Source organism: Macaca fascicularis, chromosome 4, assembly GCF_037993035.2.
Source record: "Macaca fascicularis isolate 582-1 chromosome 4, T2T-MFA8v1.1".
Lineage (NCBI taxonomy): Eukaryota > Metazoa > Chordata > Mammalia > Primates > Cercopithecidae > Macaca > Macaca fascicularis.
The window spans coordinates 165,102,496-165,121,005 of NC_088378.1; the positions used below are offsets into that span (position 1 = coordinate 165,102,496).

General features: G+C 45.9%; 2 protein-coding genes across 3 annotated transcripts in view; one reads left to right on the plus strand and one right to left on the minus strand.

The window, feature by feature from the left end:
* The window catches only part of TXNDC5 (thioredoxin domain containing 5), a 29,840-nt gene extending 20,283 nt beyond the window's left edge, over positions 1-9,557 (plus strand). The window contains exons 6-10 of one of the 2 annotated variants that reach the window (XM_005554089.4): positions 1,608-1,694; positions 2,355-2,498; positions 5,170-5,252; positions 6,676-6,805; positions 7,867-9,557. In XM_005554089.4, the coding sequence (XP_005554146.4) occupies positions 1,608-1,694; positions 2,355-2,498; positions 5,170-5,252; positions 6,676-6,805; positions 7,867-7,989 (567 nt within the window). In that variant the 3' untranslated portion in view covers positions 7,990-9,557. Of the gene's footprint in view, positions 1-606; positions 760-1,607; positions 1,695-2,354; positions 2,499-5,169; positions 5,253-6,675; positions 6,806-7,866 lie in introns of those variants that run through there. The other variant, XM_074038892.1, reaches the window with a different exon arrangement.
* Positions 9,356-18,510, minus strand: part of BMP6 (bone morphogenetic protein 6) — a 158,529-nt gene continuing 149,374 nt past the window's right edge. Inside the window, exons 5-7 of the mRNA XM_015449914.4 lie at positions 11,888-11,964; positions 10,956-11,066; positions 9,356-10,862 (exon numbers count right to left, since the gene is read on the minus strand). Coding sequence (XP_015305400.3) covers positions 10,713-10,862; positions 10,956-11,066; positions 11,888-11,964 — 338 coding nt within the window. The 3' untranslated portion in view covers positions 9,356-10,712. The remainder of the gene's footprint in view (positions 10,863-10,955; positions 11,067-11,887; positions 11,965-18,510) is intronic.

Consider the following 18,510-nt stretch of genomic DNA (forward strand, 5'->3'; position numbering starts at 1 on the left):
TGGAAATATCCAGTGTAGCTCCAGGGATATCACTTTTATTCTTGTCCACTTTCCAGCACCCACCAGACACCATGCATAGATTTCCTTTTTTAAAAATCTTGTTTTTCTACCTTGCCACGGGGCTGATTTGTATACAAAAGTAACGCTGCGTGTCTAGGACTGGATGATGGTTAACAGGATGATCTACTTGGGATGGTGAGATGGTCAAAAGCGTAAACCTGGGGATTGGGTGGACCTGGCTGGCTGACCTTGGGCAAAACCTCTCCACGCCTGGTCTCCCCCTTTGCAAAACTGAGCTAAGATCTACTGTGTGGTGTCTGGGCAGGTGAAAGTACACTGCTTAGTGTGATGCTCAGCACGGGGCGGATGCTTAGTAAGTTGCAATCACTTTTGTTGTCAGTTAAATGGATTTTTCACTGTTGCCTCTTAAACGCTTATGATAATATATACTAATTATACATGTTATGATTATCAGTTTATATTTATTGAACATTGCGGGGAAGTAATTATAAAATAATCTTGTCTACTGTCTTACCCCATTCCTTGTATCCTTACTTAATGATTGTATGAAATTTTATGGGAGATTCTTTTGGTTTATGTCCATAGAGGATCCCAGCAGACACAAGCCTAGGTGACCATGCTGAAGCTCTTCATCCCTAGCACGTGTGGCTGGCTTCACCGGACCCTTAAAATGTTTGTCCTCTGCCGACCTTGGGCTGAGGCCTGCTCTTCATCCCTGGCACGTGTGGCTGGCTTACACCGGGCCCTTAAAATGTTTGCCCTCTGCCGACCTTGGGCTGAGGCCTGCTGTGCTTCAGTTCTGCACCTCAGCTGCTGTCTGATGGGTCTTAGGTGTCGAAATAGTACTTTTACCCCCGTTTGCTGACATAGTGAAAAACAACTTAGTCCTGCCGATTTTCGTGCTGGTAGAAAAGAAAAAAGAAAGCAATGACTTAGAACAAGATGTTTCATGAAAATGTTGGGCAAGCGGAATCTTTTTGAGATTGAAATGAAATAAAAAGCTTGAAGAGCTGTGCTTGTTGGTAAATTCAGTTTATAGAATTAAGGACGGATTATAATCTTGACATCTTTTCAGTCTTACCTTTATTATATACCAACTACTCCTGTTTAAAATTCACTTCTTGCTCCCTCTTGATTTTAAGACCCTCTAAGCCCGAGCATGAGAGGAAATTCTAAGCTGGCATGTGAACTGGTCTGGGTCCCAGACACCGACAGCCAGGCTAACCCCTCCCACCAGCACCACCACCAGCAAATGTCAAGCTAGGACCCTGACTCCAGCTCCCAGGTGCTGACTTGACTTGCTTGAGTTGAAGTGTTGCTTCCTAAAAATTGGCATGTTTAACTGAGCTATTAATACAATACATCTTACCTCTAAAGTAAATCTTTCCCTTACTCCCTTTAGCTCAGGTATGTTTTAGCGTAGCTTTTAGGAACATTCTCTTCAAAAACTGCACCTTGCTGGCAGAGTTGCTACAGAATCTGGATTTTGAAAAGAATATTTGTAAAGTACAAAGCATCCAGTAGTCCCATTAGCAAGAAGGTCCATGAAGAAACTGACTGGGAAGTTGATCTGCCTTTATTCTCAGGTTGATTGTACACAGCACTATGAACTCTGCTCCGGAAACCAGGTTCGTGGCTACCCCACTCTTCTCTGGTTCCGAGATGGGAAAAAGGTACGTCTGCCCTTCTAGGTGTTGAGAGTTCTTCATCTCTTAACCCCATCAGGCTGAGCTACTGAGTGGTTTAATGGGTACAGTGAATTGCCAGTCTTGATTGTTAGGGCACTGGTTTGGAGAAATATGTATAATGGAACAAATGTCTTTCTCTTAATTGATAAGATTCGGGTTGTGGAGATAAATTCATTTGTTACACTACCTTGAAACATTTCAGTGGCCCAAGTTATCACTAGAATAACCCAGATCTTACAGTCATAGGGTTAACTGTGCTCTGGTCATGAACACAAACCTTCAGGCCTTTGAACAGAGCTAAGGCTTGCACTTGGTCCGGTTCTGCCTCTCTCCCTCCTTCCCTGGCCGATGGTCAGCAGCTCAGAGTTCCCCATCAGCACAATAGCTCGCTGGCAGGCCTCCGCCCCAGACTTCCGTGATGTATAACCCCACGGAGGGAAGAGGGGCCTGTATAGTTCTCTCACCAAAGCCGAAGCGTTCAGTTATCCTCTCTACATTCACCGTCTAAATACGAACATGCAGACTTAGGACCACAGCTAAGACATCTGGGAGATCCGACCTGGGCAGGCAGGGGTTGGAGGAAGGCTTAAGTGATTGAGAACACCTAAGTGGACTCACTCAGCAGTGTGCCCGTGTCTTGGACAGGTGGATCAGTACAAGGGAAAGCGGGATTTGGAGTCACTGAGGGAGTACGTGGAGTTGCAGCTGCAGCGCACAGAGACCGGAGCCACGGAGACCGTCAAGCCCTCAGAGGCCCCGGTGCTGGCAGCCGGGCCCGAGGCTGACAAGGTGGGTGCCTACTGGGGTCGGGATCCATGCAGGCCCATGGCCCCCGGCCCCAACCACCCACCCTCAGAGGGCCTTCTCAAATGCTTTGGACAAAATGACAGTTTGGGGACAGAGTCATTCTGACGGTTGGCTATAGCTGCGTTTTCAACACGTATTTTGCGTCCACTTTTGCATGCTTTCAGGGGTAAATGTAAACAAAAGCTTCCCTTTTAAAAACATGAAATGGATGTGAGACAAATCCCAAGACAATATCTGGTGTCAAAAATCTCTAGAGAATCCTTCCTTTCCTCTTCATTTTAAAGGATGACTATGCTCGGCAGGTTTCTGCTGTGAAATCTTGGCTGCTGGCCCTGGGGCCCCAATTCTATTCCTTACCTTGTCCCGGGCATTTCCTTTCACCTCTGCTGTAAAGGCCCTAGAAGACCTGTAAGCAAGAGGGCATCCACAGGGATCAGGCTAGTGACTGTAGATGTAACCTGCTTAGGCCGTCCTGACACACTGAGGGGTTTCCTTCCTCCCCTCCGATAGCAGGAGGTTTTAGATTCGTTTGTTCTGCTTTATCAAGCCCTTGTTGTATCACAGGCACTATTCTAGGCCACCAGGAAATCAAAATAAGACCGGTTTCCTGCCTCTGAAGCATACAGGTCTCTGAGGCAAATGGTGAGAAGACACAGAAGCCAATGGCAGGGGGCTGGGGCAGAAATGTGTGCGGGGCTGGTTGCTAGAGTGAAGTGGGGGCAAATGGGCAAGAAGTGTTCCTGAGGAGCTGACTGATGGGATCTGTGCTGGACAGATAGGCTGGGCAGGGCTGCCGCTGAGGCGCCGCACCAGCAGAGATCAGCCGGCGTGTCCGCAGGGCCAGAGCTGGGGCTGGGGGAAGACAGTGGGAGACAGGTCGGGGTGTGGTGTAGGATCCCTGAGAGTGAGAGAGACGACCTGGAGTTGAGAGGATGTGGGCAGCTGGCCAAGGATTACGACCTGTATCCCATATTCACAGGCAGCCCACGGAAGTTCTGTGCAGAGTGGAGTTGTAGGATAGTGACTGGCATGCACACGTGCTGGGGGTGGGAAGCTGCTCTATTAGGCCATTAAAGATGATGCGTCTCATGGTGCGGCTGTGACTGTGGGATGGTGAGGAGGAGAAAGCCAGCATAAGGAGTCCGGCCTGCTGTGCAGCGGGGAGGAGAAGGAGGGAGAGTCCGAGACGAGTCTCCTTCCTGCATATCTGGTGGAGGACGGTACCTAGCACAGGGGCAGGGCCAGAGCTAGAGCTCGAGGAAAAGGGATGAGCTTGGTTTTCAAGGTGTTGATCTTCACGGCTGTCGGCTGCGTAGGTGGCAGTGTTCAATGGCAGTTCCATCCATGAGCCTGGGGCTACGGCAGGAGGTCTGCACTGGACGAGAGTGCCCGTGTCATCCTCTTCAGGTAGAAGCCACGCCTGAAGGCCAGGAGATGGGATTTGGAAAAACCAGTGGAGCCACCAACCCCCTTCTCACTGGGTGGGGCCATACAGGGCCTCCTCACCCCCACGGCCCCATCCCTAGTTGGACTCTTGTAGGTCAGGGATGGCCTGAGTGTTGTTTCAAAGTTGATGTTTTGGTTGAAGAAGCAAGCAGCTGGTTTTGTAGTTGTTAGGACCACATATGTTAGAGGAGTATGTGTGTCATGGTGGTTACAAAGGTCATCCCAAATTGAGTATAATTATATACCATGGATGTTTTCATCACAGCACCGTTTCTATTTATAATACAGTTTTCCACCATGAAGTGGGTCTTTTCAGTGCGTGCGGCGTCATGTTTCTGGACATAAAGATGGTAGTGTTCCACAATGGCCCCGCTTGGCCTCCGTCACTGACATGTTACTCGATGCCAGCTCAAATGGAGCAGCCCTGGTACACTTAGCCACATGATAAATCATCCCATTCCTGCTCTCAGGAGAGAATCGCAGGTCCATTTTTGGAGAAACACATAGACGTCATTCTGTAAAGAACTGTCAAGGGAGAATGGCTTTAAAGCAGACTGCCATGTAGCACCTTTCCCTTACATTCTCCAGCCAGAGCTTCCATCAACATTGTTTGCATTGACTTAGAACAGGCTGCTTTCCATTTTTATGTTCAATATAAACCACGTACCATTGCCTGTGCTATTGTAACTCAGTTCTTTCTGTTGCATAGAGAGGATGTCAAAAGGGTGCTAGGAGAACAGGGTGGCCAGTGAGAAAAGCAGCTGAGGATCAGACTTCAGTGGGTGTCCTAGAGACTCCAAGCCTAGAGGTGCAGACTCAAGCGTCGGACACCCAGGGCTGCCTGGTCCACACCACAGAGCCCTGGAGCATTGTCAGAACAATGGCCTGGGAGTTTTCAACCTGCCTCATCCCCAAAAGACAGCCCCTGCCCCCACCACCCCCGTACAGTGTCCAGCCACCTCCTCACCGCATCTCCCAGGCTTGGGACCCAGGGACTTGTACTGATCTCTCTGCCCTTCAGAGGCTGCCAGCCTCCCTTTGTACATAGCCTATGAAATGCAGGTTGTGTAGGTATTTCTTTGTGACTTTGGAGCCTGCATAACAGCATTTTTAAAAAATTACTGATTCGTGTATCTGCAATCCCAAAGCATGGCCCTGCTCAACTTTAAGGGATGTACTTGAACTGTGGCTTTTCCCTCCCTTGAAGGGCACTGTGTTGGCACTCACTGAAAATAACTTCGATGACACCATTGCAGAAGGAATAACCTTCATCAAGTTTTATGCTCCATGGTAAGTGGCTGTTTAATTAGAAACTACTTTGTTCATGTGTACTAAGTCACATCATGTTTTCCAGCTCATCTGCCACCCCTCCAGACTCAATGTTGGGCACATGTTGCATTTACATGTAGGTCATGTTGTAGGAAATAAGGAACCATTATCATTATTCAAATATGTTAAACTTCAGTGGCCTTAATTATATATGGAGAATGAGGCTAATGTAAAGTTCTATCAACTTGGGAGAAAACATAAAAATTGAGGCAAATTATGATGGCCATATTCAGTGTTGTGGTATCTGCACTTCTCCAAATAGATGGCTTTTTTTTTTTTTTTTTTTTTTTTGGTGAAACAATGAGTCTCATGATGTAGTTTTGCTCCTCGGTTCTTTTAAGTAGTCAGATTTCTTTTGTAGAGAAATCCAGTAGAGTCTGTTAGAGCCATTCAGTGTGCTACGCAGTTTCCTGGACCTGCGTGCCATACGGTCTTGGAGACCAGAGCAGAAATGAATTGCAGATAGTGTGAGATCCAGACAACCTTGGTTCTAAGACTTACCGTGAATGTCCTTTAATTCCTTTGAACCCCAGTTCCTTCAGCTGAAAAATAGGAGTAACTTTTTGTCTTCACAAATAAAACAATCCATTTGGAAAAGCAGAGTGTTTAGGACATTAAATTCTTTATCTAAACATGATAAAAAGGTGCCAGTTTTCTTTTTGTTATGCTCCACATATTCCTGAGAAACTAACTGTAGGGGTAAAAAGTTAATAAGCACAGGACTCAAACGAACCGTAGCGATGCCTTTCAAATCATTTTCAACTTTTAAAAACCTAAAGCTCCATAGATCAAGTATCAAGAAAGAGGATTCCCTTTGGCTGAAGGGGAGCCATCCATACGGCAGGAGGGGGTCAGAAGAGACAAGGGAACAGAGTCGGGTAGAAGGGAGGGTTTGAACCAAACTTCGTCATGGCCTTGATGCTCACCCCAAATCGCTGAAGTACCAAGGAGGCCTTAAAATGGTTTTGAACTTCTGAGACCCTAAGCGATCAAATCTAAAATGTCTTTGGCATTCAAGTGACTTTTTAAGAAATTGTGTGGCATCTGCTGTCTTCCCTGTTCCTCTGCTCCTGGTGCTTTCATAAACCAGTTAGTGCAGTTCACCATGGCATGGGAATGGTCTCAGAATCTCAACTTGTTTTCAGACTGGCTTGCTTCTGTCACGTTGTCTGAAAGTCTACCTTAGATCAACGTTTGGGTTCTTCATTTGGGATGGGAGGAGGAGGAAGAGTTAATGTGCACCCAGTGGGAGAATTTGGTATTTTACAAATTTCTAGGCACGTGTTTGTCCCATACAGAAGCAGCAGGGCTTGTCTTGGCAGCAAAGTGTAGGTGAATGATCTCAACCCAAGATTTCAACCAGCTGTCCTTTTTCTCTTCCTAGGTGCGGTCATTGTAAGAATCTGGCTCCTACTTGGGAGGAACTCTCTAGAAAGGAATTCCCTGGCCTGGCAGGCGTCAAGATCGCTGAAGTAGACTGCACTGCGGAACGGAGTATTTGCAGCAAGTACTCGGTGGGTGCTTGGATGGCTGCTTATGGGAGCAGATCCCGAGGGAACTGTGCCTTAACCACGATCACTCGCTCTGCCCTCATCTTCTCAACAATGTGGCTTTTATGTCCCCTTTGAGTTGTTTTGAGAAGCAAAAGAGATCCTCTCTCAAAGGAAAGGCATTCTTTTCCGCCCACTTTTTAGTTAGTATCCATGTTTCAGTGCAGGTTTTCAGGCCTTGCTGTCTGAGTATAAGGCCATGAAGTAACAGACCCCACACCATAGACTGGGGGGCTTCCCACACCGCTACTCTTGATTGACCAGTGATCTGTAGCCTTCGCCATAAATACCCGAGTCGCTCATTTTCCACACATAAGCCAGCATTCTAAAATGCAGGGGCTGAATCTCAGAATCATTTCAACATAACCTCCTTTCTGAAAGGGCCATGCCAGCAAGTCGGTCCTGTGCTTGGGTTAACTACTGCCTTCATTCCAAGCTGTTAGCACAATCTGATGGCCTGGAAGATTTGTCATTTTTATTTCTCCTTTTGTGTTATTCAAACACTTTTGGAGCCTTTTAGATGGAGAATAGACATAACCCAGACATAGTTTCCTTATCATTAAAAGATACCAGTTGTTTCTTGTGCCCTAAAATTCTTAGAAACGAGTTGCAACTGAAAAATGTATCCTCAAGAGGATCTTGCTCTCATGGTCTGGTCTGCGGACCACCAGGGCATTGCAAGGGAGGTCGTTGGAAATGCAGACTCCCAGGCCTGCTGAATCCAAATCTGCATCTTCACCAGATCCGCAGGTGATCGTGGGCACAGTAAAGACTGAAAGGGTCTACTTTAGGGTAAAATCGTTCCTTTGATGCTGATCTTTAATGATGTCATTTTGAATTCAGAAGTGCCCCACGGCTTTGCTTTCTAAATAGTCTGCTCCTTTTTTAATGGAATATATACCTTTAAAAATTAGCCACAGAATTTTCCAGCCACGACAGTAGGGGTGTATCTGGTTTTATTTAGGAAGCAATTTGTATGTGATCTGGACCGCTGGTTTGCAAACTTTTTTCTTTTTTGGTTTAAGGTACGAGGCTACCCCACATTGTTGCTTTTCCGAGGAGGGAAGAAAGTCAGCGAGCACAGTGGAGGCAGAGACCTTGACTCGTTACACCGCTTTGTCCTGGGCCAAGCGAAAGACGAACTCTAGAAACACAGTTGGAAGTCACCTCTCCTGCCCGGCTCCTGCACCCCGCATTTAGGAGTTCAGTCCCACAGAGGCCACTGGGTTCCCGGTGGTGGCTGTTCAGAAAGCAGAACATACTAAGCGTGTGGTATCTTCTTTGTGTGTGTGTGTGTTCCAAGCCAACACACTCTACAGATTCTTTATTAAGTTTCTCCAAGTAAATGTGTAACTCATGGTCACTGTGTAAACTAAGTATTTTCAGTGGCGATATATCCCCTTTGACCGTCTCTTGATGAAATTTAAATGGTTTCCTTTGAGACTGAAATAGAGTTGAGGGAAATCAAATTGCTGGACTATTTTTGGTTCCTGAGTTGAGTGATTTTGGTGAAAGAAAGCACATCCAAAGCATAGTTTAACTGCCTACGAATTCTGGAAAGGTGGCCTTGTGACAGTATTGCCGTTCCTCTGATCTTAAGGTCACAATTGACTCAGTACTGTGGTTGGTCTGTAGCATGGAGCAGATTTAAATGCAAAACCCCACACCTCTGGAAGATACCTTCACGGCCACTGCTGGAGCTTCTGTTTCTGTGAATACGTCTCTCAATGTGAGAGGTTAGCCATAATGAAAGCAGCGTTACTTCTGACTGTGCCTGAGTAAGACAATGCTGATGCCATAACTTTACGTGTCCATACTTGTCAAATTAGTTACTGTTCAGGGATCCTTCTTGTTTCTCATGGGGTGAAACGTTTCTTTAGTTCATCATGTAAACACGAAGCCAGTCTATGTGAACTTTAAGATTGGATGTCTTCCTTAGAAAGGGTAGGCATGGAAAATTCCACAAGGAGTTGTATTTGTCACCTGGGGCGACAAGACCAGACAGGCTTTCTCAGGCCTGGGTCCAGGGAGGCTCTGCAGCCCTGCTGGAGGGCCCTAACTAGAGTTCCAGATTCTGTTCCTCAGTAGTCCTTTTAGATGCTTGCTATACTTGGTCTGCTTCAAGGAGGTCGACCTTCTAATGTATGAAGAATGGGATGCATTTGAGCTCAAGACCAAAGACAGATGTCAGCGGGACTGCTCTGGCCCTGGTGTGCACGGCTGTGGCAGCTGTTGATGCCAGTGTCCTGTAACTCATGCTATCCTTGTGATTAAACACTTTTACTATCTCCTTCGGGAATAAGCACTTATAGGACTAAGCTCTAAGGTGTTTGTTCTTTTACCATCGAGCTATTTCCCGTAATAACCACTTTGCGTCCAACACCCTTCACCCACCTCCCACGCGCAAGGGGATGTGGATAACTTGGCCCAAAGTAACTGGTGGTAGCAATCTTACAAACAAGACCACTTATACTGTCTGAGGCAGAAGATAACAGCAGCATCTCAACCAACCTCTGCCTTAAAGGAAATCTTTATTAATCATGTGTGGTTCACAGATAATTCTTTTTTTAAAAAACCCAACCTCCTAGAGAAGCACAACTGTCAAGCGTGGCTTCAGCTTTGCATCACGAGTCTTGTATTCCAAGAAAATCAAAGTGGTACAATTTGTTTGTTTACACTATGATACTTTCTAAATAAACTCTTTTTTTAAAAAAAAGTCTGGTCTTTCCTTCAATGTTACAGCAAAACATATAAAATAGACAATAAATTATAGTTTATATTTACAAAAAAAGCTGTAAGTGCAAACGGTTGTAGATTATAAATGTATTATTTAATCAGTTTAGTATGAAATTGCCTTCCCAGTACATGATTGTGAAAAAGACATTTAGAAAATATTCTAAAATTTGATCTGAGCCTCACTTTCTACAAAGGAAATAATGATTTCAGTTCATAAACAGCACGCTTATCCCCCTATCGCTATTATAAGCTGGGCACCCTCATTTTATCTTCTTTGTTGGTTCTAACCTTGTGGCATGGTATGCTGTATAGTAAACAGGCAGAGAACTGCTTTACTGAAATAGATATTAGAGCTGGCAGTCCAGAAGTTAATGTGCTGGTCAAAGAACCGTTCTGATAAAGGAGAGGCGCAGCATTGCCTTCACCTTGCAGCCTCACCTCGGAGTGTACTCAGTCTACTTTTGGTACTAGCAAAGAGTACAGCAAATGGAGGACTGAGGTGTAGAAATGGTATTTTTGGCAGAAATAAGTATATATTCACACCAACAAAACTCCAGCATGAACATATAACAGCAATGACTGAGACAAAGGCGCCCCATGGAGCCCTGGCTGTGGCCTGGGCTGTGGGTCATGTATGAAATTGAACTTCCTGGGAATGAAATCTGAACAGAGGCGTTCCCCCAACTTCCCCAATTTTCTGTTCTCTGTAAAATCTACCTTTGATAGACAGTACTGAACAGGCTGATACTTTAACCAAGAATACATTTAACTCCTTTGAGATTATTTTCCCTACTTACTAACACCCCAAATAGCTTGATCTACAGCTAAAACTAATTTTGGCGGGTTTTTGGGGGAGGAGGGGGGGAAGAGCTTCACGGTGCTTTCTGCAGTTACCGGACCTGGCACTACAGACATCCAAACTCAGCTTGCTACAGACCAACAACTACTCACGTCATTTACCAAGTGAGCAAATTATTAATGAGGTCCTTTAAAATCTTCTTGGGTAATAAGGCACTGGCATGAGATAGTTTCCAAGTCTCATCGTCCCACCTCCAACTGTGCTTCTGTGTTTTTTAAGGCAGATGTAATCTAGGAATCCAAGGCAGAATGTGTGTCCCCAGCATCTGGTTTCGAGTTAGTGGCATCCACAAGCTCTTACAACCATATTCCTGTATTTTTTCAGAATGACATTGGAATTGTCATCAAAGTAAAGAACTGAGATGGCATTTAGTTTAGTTGGCGCACAGCACGGTTTGGGAACATACTCAGGGTTCATAAGGTGAACCTGTTACAAAACAGAAGGGGAGAAAGGTACCTTAGAAATGACACCTGGTCTCAGCTTACTCCCACTTAGAAAACAGAGTCTCCGAAAGCTCACCAAGGTCTGCACGATCGCGTGGTTGGTTGCATTCATGTGTGCGTTGAGTGGGAAGGAGCATTCCCCATCACAGTAATTGGCAGCGTAGCCCTTGGGTGCAATGATCCAGTCCTTGATTTAATGCAAAGGAAGCAAGAAAAGATTAGCATGCACTTCTCACACGATTTGTGCTTTTCAGGAATGCTGTGAAAAGGTATTTTTCACATTGGACAGGCAAGGAGACAGATGCAGGAAGGCTTAGGAATTTGATTGGCAATGCTGGGAAGTGAACCTGGTCGATCTGACCCCAGAACCCTCGCTCCTTGCAGAGGCCCACAGGGCCTCAGCTGCTACCTGGAAGCATGTAGGTTGCCAGCAATATGTGCTTGGACCCAAGAGAGCCCCTCCAGGAGCCCACGGTGCTCCTGTGGAAGTAGTGCCACCTGCATATGGAAGCTATCTTTTACTGCTCACCACCTATGATGAAATTTGCTGCCTTCCTTACAAACTAGTGATGGCTCTCAGGTATGGGGCAAACGTGTGTGCTTCTGCATCGTGTGGGTGAGCCAGTTTGTAGCCATTGGAGAAGTTAACCATCAGTTAATTTTTTTTCCAACCCTGTCTCAATTAAAATTCGTTTAAATGCCCAAATAAATATATGTCTTATGGGCTGTGAAAGGATGAGGTAAGAGTATTGGGAAATGTGGCTACTGATTTTTGAGGGATCACAGAGCTCAGGCACCCTAGGAAGGTGTTGGAGCACTTGGTCCCCACAGACTAAGCTTCCTCTGCCTCACTCCAGGAGCCTGAGCGTTGGGGAGGGCTCCTCAGGACTTCCATGGAAGGAAGCAGCTCAGCCTTCAAGCTCTGGGTGTTTGGTGATGGCTGCCACCATTCAGATGAGAGTAAACTGCTGAGAAAGGACCTTTGTCCTCCATGTCTGGAGAACTCACCTGCCATCCCAGGTCTTGGAAACTCACATACAGCTCATGCTTCCTGCAAGCTGTTTTTAATTCACTGCTGTTGTAATCTGTTGGAGGAGATCAAAAGACGCACCCATCAACTCATTAATTCCTTCACAGAGAGTCTGCCACATGCCAGGCGCCATACTGGGCTCAGGACAGCCTCCTAGACACAAGTGTGGCCACCCAACAGCTATATCAGGTTCCTGACTGTTGGCTTGAATGTCTTATGGAGTCTGTTTTGTCTCCCCTGGGGTCAGTACTGGGCACAGGGTGACTTGGACACCTTTGAGCAACAGAGGTATGTTGTGAGCCCTGCTGCATGCAAGGCCTATGGAAGACTGGGCCAACTTGCCCGGTACACCCCGGAGGCACCTGACTGGGAAGGCGTCACATTCACATGATCAGACAATGGTACTAGGCAGGATCTGCTGCCGTCCAAACAGGGACCATTTTGAAGCTGCACAGGGACTTTAAAGACAGCTGCCAGGCCAGGAGGGTATCCTGAAGGAAGAGTAATGATGGAGTGGGGCCTAACCAGGAGAAGAGGGAGAGGGAGATACCGTGCAGGGGCAATGCTCTCTCTGGCTGTACTCCCACCTGACTGCCAGGGTTGAGCCCTTGTGTGCTAATGCAATAATACTGAGCCAGTGGTTCCTCATGAGACTCTGCCGACGTGCACATGCCCACCCTGTGCAGCACAGGAACCGCTAGCCTGGCTTCACTCATTCACCAGCAAGAGCACTGGGAGGGCCCCGATTCACTGAGACCCACTGGAGCGATTCTTCTGTGACATGCCTTCTGCCTGGCACCACGGCAAATAGAAGGTAAGTCAGACATGGCTTCCCTCCTCCAAGAACTTAGTGAACAAAGGGGTGGTGTGAAACAGACACCAAATAACTCCAGTACAAACCAGAACAGGGATGCTACGGGCAAAGGCCATCGGCAAATATCACATAGGCAAGGGCCACAGGTAAATGTCCCTTCAGAGAAGGGACAGTTCAGAGTGGGAGTGAGAGGAAGAGAGAGGAGTTCTGCTGGAATGGATTTAAGGATGTGTCAAGCAGGGTCAGATGAGATAAAGCTGGAGAAATGAATGGCCTAGGCTGCCAACCACAATGCTTCGGACTTCCCACCAGCGGCTCAAAGTGAGCCTTTGCAGGCTTTTGAGCTGGAGAGCAACATTTCAAGCTGTGGTTCTAAAGGATTAATCAATCTGGAGTTGTGTTTGGGAGTTCTAGAGAGGATGGAAGGATAAAAGGCAAGGAGAAGGCTTTTAGAGAAAGGTCATCTAATGTGAGATGTCAGTGGGTATAAGAGCCTAGGTCATTTGCAGGCTATCCCTTCCCTTTTCAACTACATAAGCCAATAAGTCACCTAATTGTTGAAAGCCTGTTTGAACTTGATTTTCTAACTTCTAACTCCCAGTCTTCCTGGCTCTGAAGCAGGAGAGAACATGCAAATTTTTTTTTTTTTGGAAACAGAGTCTTGCTCTGTCACCTAGACTGAAGTGCAAGGGCACGATCTCGGCTCACTGCAACCTCTGCCTCTCTGACTCAAGCAATTCTCCTACCTCAGTCTCCTGAGTAGCTGGGACTACAGGTGTGAGCCACCATGCCCAGCTAATTTTTTGTATTTTTAGTAGAGATGGGGTTTCAACACCTTGGCCAGGCTGGTCTCGAACTACTGACCTTAAGTGATCGGCTCATCTCAGCCTCCCAAAGTGCTGAGATTACAGGTGTGAGCCACTGTGCCCCACCAGATTTCATGATTTTTTTAAGGAAAAGGGACAAACAGTAACTCAGGCCAGTGGCCTATACGGGGAGAAGAGATGGGCAACATTTTTAGGTGGTTTATAATTCCAAATTTATTCATCCTCTCCACCTGCCTATGTTACCCAATAGAACCACCCTGCCTGTAACTTCAAGGATCCCAGAGAAGCCCTGGAGGGAAATTTTCACAATGCAGGACAAGGACTCTCAGTAAAACACAATCAACCACTTATTACCATGAGACAGAAACTTCCTACTGAAAAGAACCCCTGAACAAAAATGAATCAACCACACAAAGTCTCGCAAGAGTATGGCTGGAATGCAAGGGAGGACCCAGAGGACCCCAGAGACTGTGGATAAGAGTCGTCTGAACTAAGCTCTAAAGGAAGAATACCAAAACAATAACAAAACTAAAAACCAACAAAAACTGGAGAAAAAAAGGAAGAATACCTAAAATAATGGAAGGAAGAAAAGAAGGATTAGAAACCTAAAGCAAAATTATAGGGAAAAAACATGAAAAAAGAACAGGTAGATGTAAAAGGAGTTAAATAGAGCTTTATAAAAACCATAATCATTGAAAATAACAATGAAATCAGATTAGATATAACTGAAAATCAGATTAAACAGGTTAAACATTAGTTGTCTAATTAACAGATTAAACAGATTACTTAACAGATTAGCTATACATTAAACAGATGAGCATCAAATTACACACAACTGAAGACAGAATTAAATAATCCCACAGTATATTTGAAGAAATCTCTTCAAATCTCTTCAAATATACCGCAGAGTCAAATAGCCAAAATATATGACTCTCTCTCTGTAAAGAGACATGGAAGAGAGAATGAAAAGTCCAACATATTTCTAATAGGAATTTCTGAAGACAGTAATAGGGGAGTAGTAGTATTTGAAGACATAATGACTGGGAATTTTCTAGAACTAAAGAAAGGCAAACATCTTTAAGTTGAAAAGGCCCTGTGAGTTCCAAGTAGATCAGATACATTCTTATCTAGCCATATCTAGTGAAACTATATCAAACACGTAAAATCTTAAAAGCAACCCAGAGATAAAAATTATTTACAAATAAACACAAATTGGATAGCAAACTTAACAAAAATACACATTAAAAAATAATATGAAAATGATGCCATCAATCTAGAATTCCATACCCAGCTGTAGTGGATATTTACTGCTTTTGCTACCCAGCTTTCAGGAACACTTCCCACGTGGGGGAATACCTAGATAGGAGGGGTTCAGAGCCCCATTTCCCATGACAGATGGCTCCCCTCTTTGTCCCCTAGCATCTGAAGTATGGACTCATGACTTCATCAAAGCCAATCAAATGTCTCCACCCTGCAGTATATAACCTGAGTGAGTGACTCAAAGGTGAAATCAAGAATGGGCAGAATGGCAGCCAGTATCTAGGGTGATGACCCCATTGGTGGGATCCAAAGCACATTGTCCCATGACTAGATCTGAGCCTTGATTTCCTGAATTTAAGTCTCCAGCCTTTTTGTTGATTGGTAAGTTCTCTGGTATCCTTGAGTTATTTTTCTCTTTCATTAGAGTCTGCTTCTACTGCGTGCAATCTAGAGCACTGTGATAGCTAATTTTGTATCAACTTGACTGGACTATGGAAAGACCACGTAGCTGATAAAACATCTTTTTCTGCAATAGGGTTTGCTAGGTCACCCAAGCTGGAGCACAGTGGCACCATCACGGCTCACTGCAGACTTGATCTCCTGGGCTCAAGTGATCCGCCCACTCAGCCTCCCAAGCAGCTGGGACTACAGGAACGGGTCACCATAACAAGCTAATTTGTCACGTAGAGATGGGGACTCACTATGTTGCCAAGGCTGGTCTCAAACTCCGGCCTCGGCCTCCCAAAGTGCTGAGATTACAGGTTTAAGCTACTGAGCATGGCAACTGGTAAGACATTATTTTTGGGTGTGTCTGTGAAGCTACTTTTGGAAGAAATAAGTATTTGAGTCAGTAGACTAAGTAGACCTGCCCTCACCAACACGGGTAGGTGTCATCTCCTCTGTTGAGGGCCCAGAGAGAACAAAAAGACAGAGGAAGGGCAAATTCTCTTTTACTGAGCTGGGTCATTGTCTTCTCTTGCCCTGGGACATCAGAGCTCCCAGTTCCCAGGGCTTTGGACTTCAGGACTTACACCAGCAGCCCTCCCCAGTACTCAGGGCTTTGACTTCCAACTAGGACTTACACCATTGGCTTGCCTGGTTCTCAAGCCTTTGGACTCAGATTGAATTACACCACCCACTTTCCTCATTCTCCAGCTTGCAGACAACAGCTCATGTGACTTCTTGGCCTCCATAATTGCCTGAGTCAATTCCCATAATAAATATCCTCCTATATATATCTCTCTATATATCCTATTGATTGTTTCTCTGGAAAATTCTGACTAGTAAAAACCCCAACTAGCTAAGTTATTACTCAATAGTTAGGGCATAGAGAGTGCAGAGTGGCAGTGTGCTATCTCACGTAGTGTTGACAAGTTTGTCTGGATTTTTTTTGTTTTTGTGGGTTTTAAACTTTTTGAGACAGGGTATCACTGTGTTGCCCAGGCTGGAGTGCAGTGGTGTGATCATGGCTCACTGCAGCCTCCACCTCCCGGGCTCAAGTGATGCTCCCACCTCAGCCTTCCGAGTAGCTGGGTGTACATCACACCCGGCCAATTCTTTAAATACTTTGTATAGATGGTGTTTCTCTATGTTGCCTAGGCTGGTCCTGAACTCCTGGGCTCAAGTGATCTTCCTGCTTTAGCCTCCCAAAGCGCTGGGATTAGAGGTGTAAGTCACTTCACCTGGCCTTGTCTTTCTGTTAAGGTATCTTCTAAGCAAAGGAGCAGCCTCGGAGTGAGGCACGAGGCCATCTGGGGTGAGAGAATTTCCTAGAGTGTGAATGACAATGTGGAGGCCCCGAGGAAGCAGCCGGCTTCACATATTCCAGGAACAACCATGTGGCAGCTGCGACGTGTTTATTGGCAACCCACATCCTCTATCAACCTCCTGAGCACACAGCCAGACGACATTTCCCACTGCAGTTAGGTGTGGCCATGTGCCTGGATTCTGCCCATGAATGTGGGGAAGAAGGCATGTGTGGTACTGCCAGGCCTGGCCCTCCTAACTACCCGCCCCCTCCTCCATCAGTCTTCCATTCACTCTTTCCTTTCCCGCCAGATGGGTGCAGCAGGGGGGTCTCCTGAAGACCCCAAGGTCCTAACATCCTGTGCTCTTAAAGGTGTCCTGGGTTAGATGATAAACTACATGACCACACTATTGACCATCTGAGTCTGGAATTTTCCCCATCCCACCTCATTCTGCTGGTGAAGTAAGCTTCCTCCAAAACAGCCTCTCTGTGCTAGGGACCAAAGTCTCCACGAAGCCCATCTTGGCACCATCTGGTCATGTAAAAAGCAAAGATTTCTACCAACAACTTTCTTTCCAAGGTCCAGCAGACATGGGCAGTGTGAAAATAATAAATATATCTGGTCTTTGTCCCCAGTTCCTGGCACCAAGCTTTGACAACCCTTGGACTTTCTTGAGTGTCTCTGTTATGCTCCTGAGGCTCTAGATTGCACACGGTGAGCCCCACACTCTCTCTAGGGCCTCACTGGCTTCAGGATGGGGGCTAGTTACCAAAAAAACCAAGCACAAGATTAGGGGGTTGGAACTTTGGCTTAGCCTGGCCTCTGGGGGGCTTGAGATAGAGTTCAATCATGTGGCCAATGATTCAGTTGTGCAGAGCAATTAACCCCACATAAAAACTCTAGACAGTGAGGCTCAGTGGAGCTTCCAGGTTGGTGAACATACTGATGTTTCAAGAGGACAGTGTACCCAAAAGGGTGTGGAAGCTCCACCTACCCATGCCTATCCCCTTGACCTTGCCTAAGAGTCTCTTCATTTGGCTGGTCCTGAGTCATACCCCTTATAATAAAACTATGAGAGTAAGTATAGCACTTTCTTGAGTTCTGTGAATTGTTCCAGCAAATTATCAAACGTGAAGGGCGGTCATATGAACTCCCAAATTTGTAGGCAAGACAGAAGCATGGCTGCCCTGTGGACCTCACTTGTGCCTGGTGTCTGAAATGAAAGCAGTCTTCTTGGGGACCTTGCTCTTTAACTTGGGTCTGTGGCTAAACTAACTCCAGGTGGCTATCATCAGAAGTAAACTGAGGCCAGATGTGGTGGCTCATCCCTGTAATCCCAGCACTATTGGAGGCTAAAGCAGGAAGATCGTTTGAACCCAGGAGTTTGAGATCAGCCTGGGCAATATAGACCCTGTCTCTACAAAATATAAAATTAGCTGGGCATGGTGGTGTGTGCCTGTGGTCCTGGCTCTTTGGGAGGCTAAGATGGGAGGACTGTTTGAGCTCTGGAGGTTGAAGCTGCAATGAGCCCTGATTATGCCATCATACTCCAGCCTGGGTGAGAGAGCAAGACCCTGTCTCCAAAAAAAAAAAAAAAAAAAAAAGAATTGGATTGAATTGTAGGACACTTAATCGGTGTTGAAGAATTGCTGGCAGAACACACGCAGAGACCACTTTATGTCTGGATTTCCAGTTTCTTTCTCTGCTGGATGGAACCAAGATGACATAGTCAAAGGGCTTTGCTTCTAACTTCACCAGCAGTTCTGGGTTTCTGTGAACCTGCTGTTGATCTGACTCTCTCAATGCTCAACAAAGAGAACCTTCTCTGTAAGAACAGCTATTTCTTTTAGAGCCAGACACTGGCATTGTTGTTGTTAAGTAAGGATCAGGGCCAGAGAGAGGAAAGGGAGGAATTCAACTCTCCTGTTTTTCTTCCTACAGATACTCTCAGG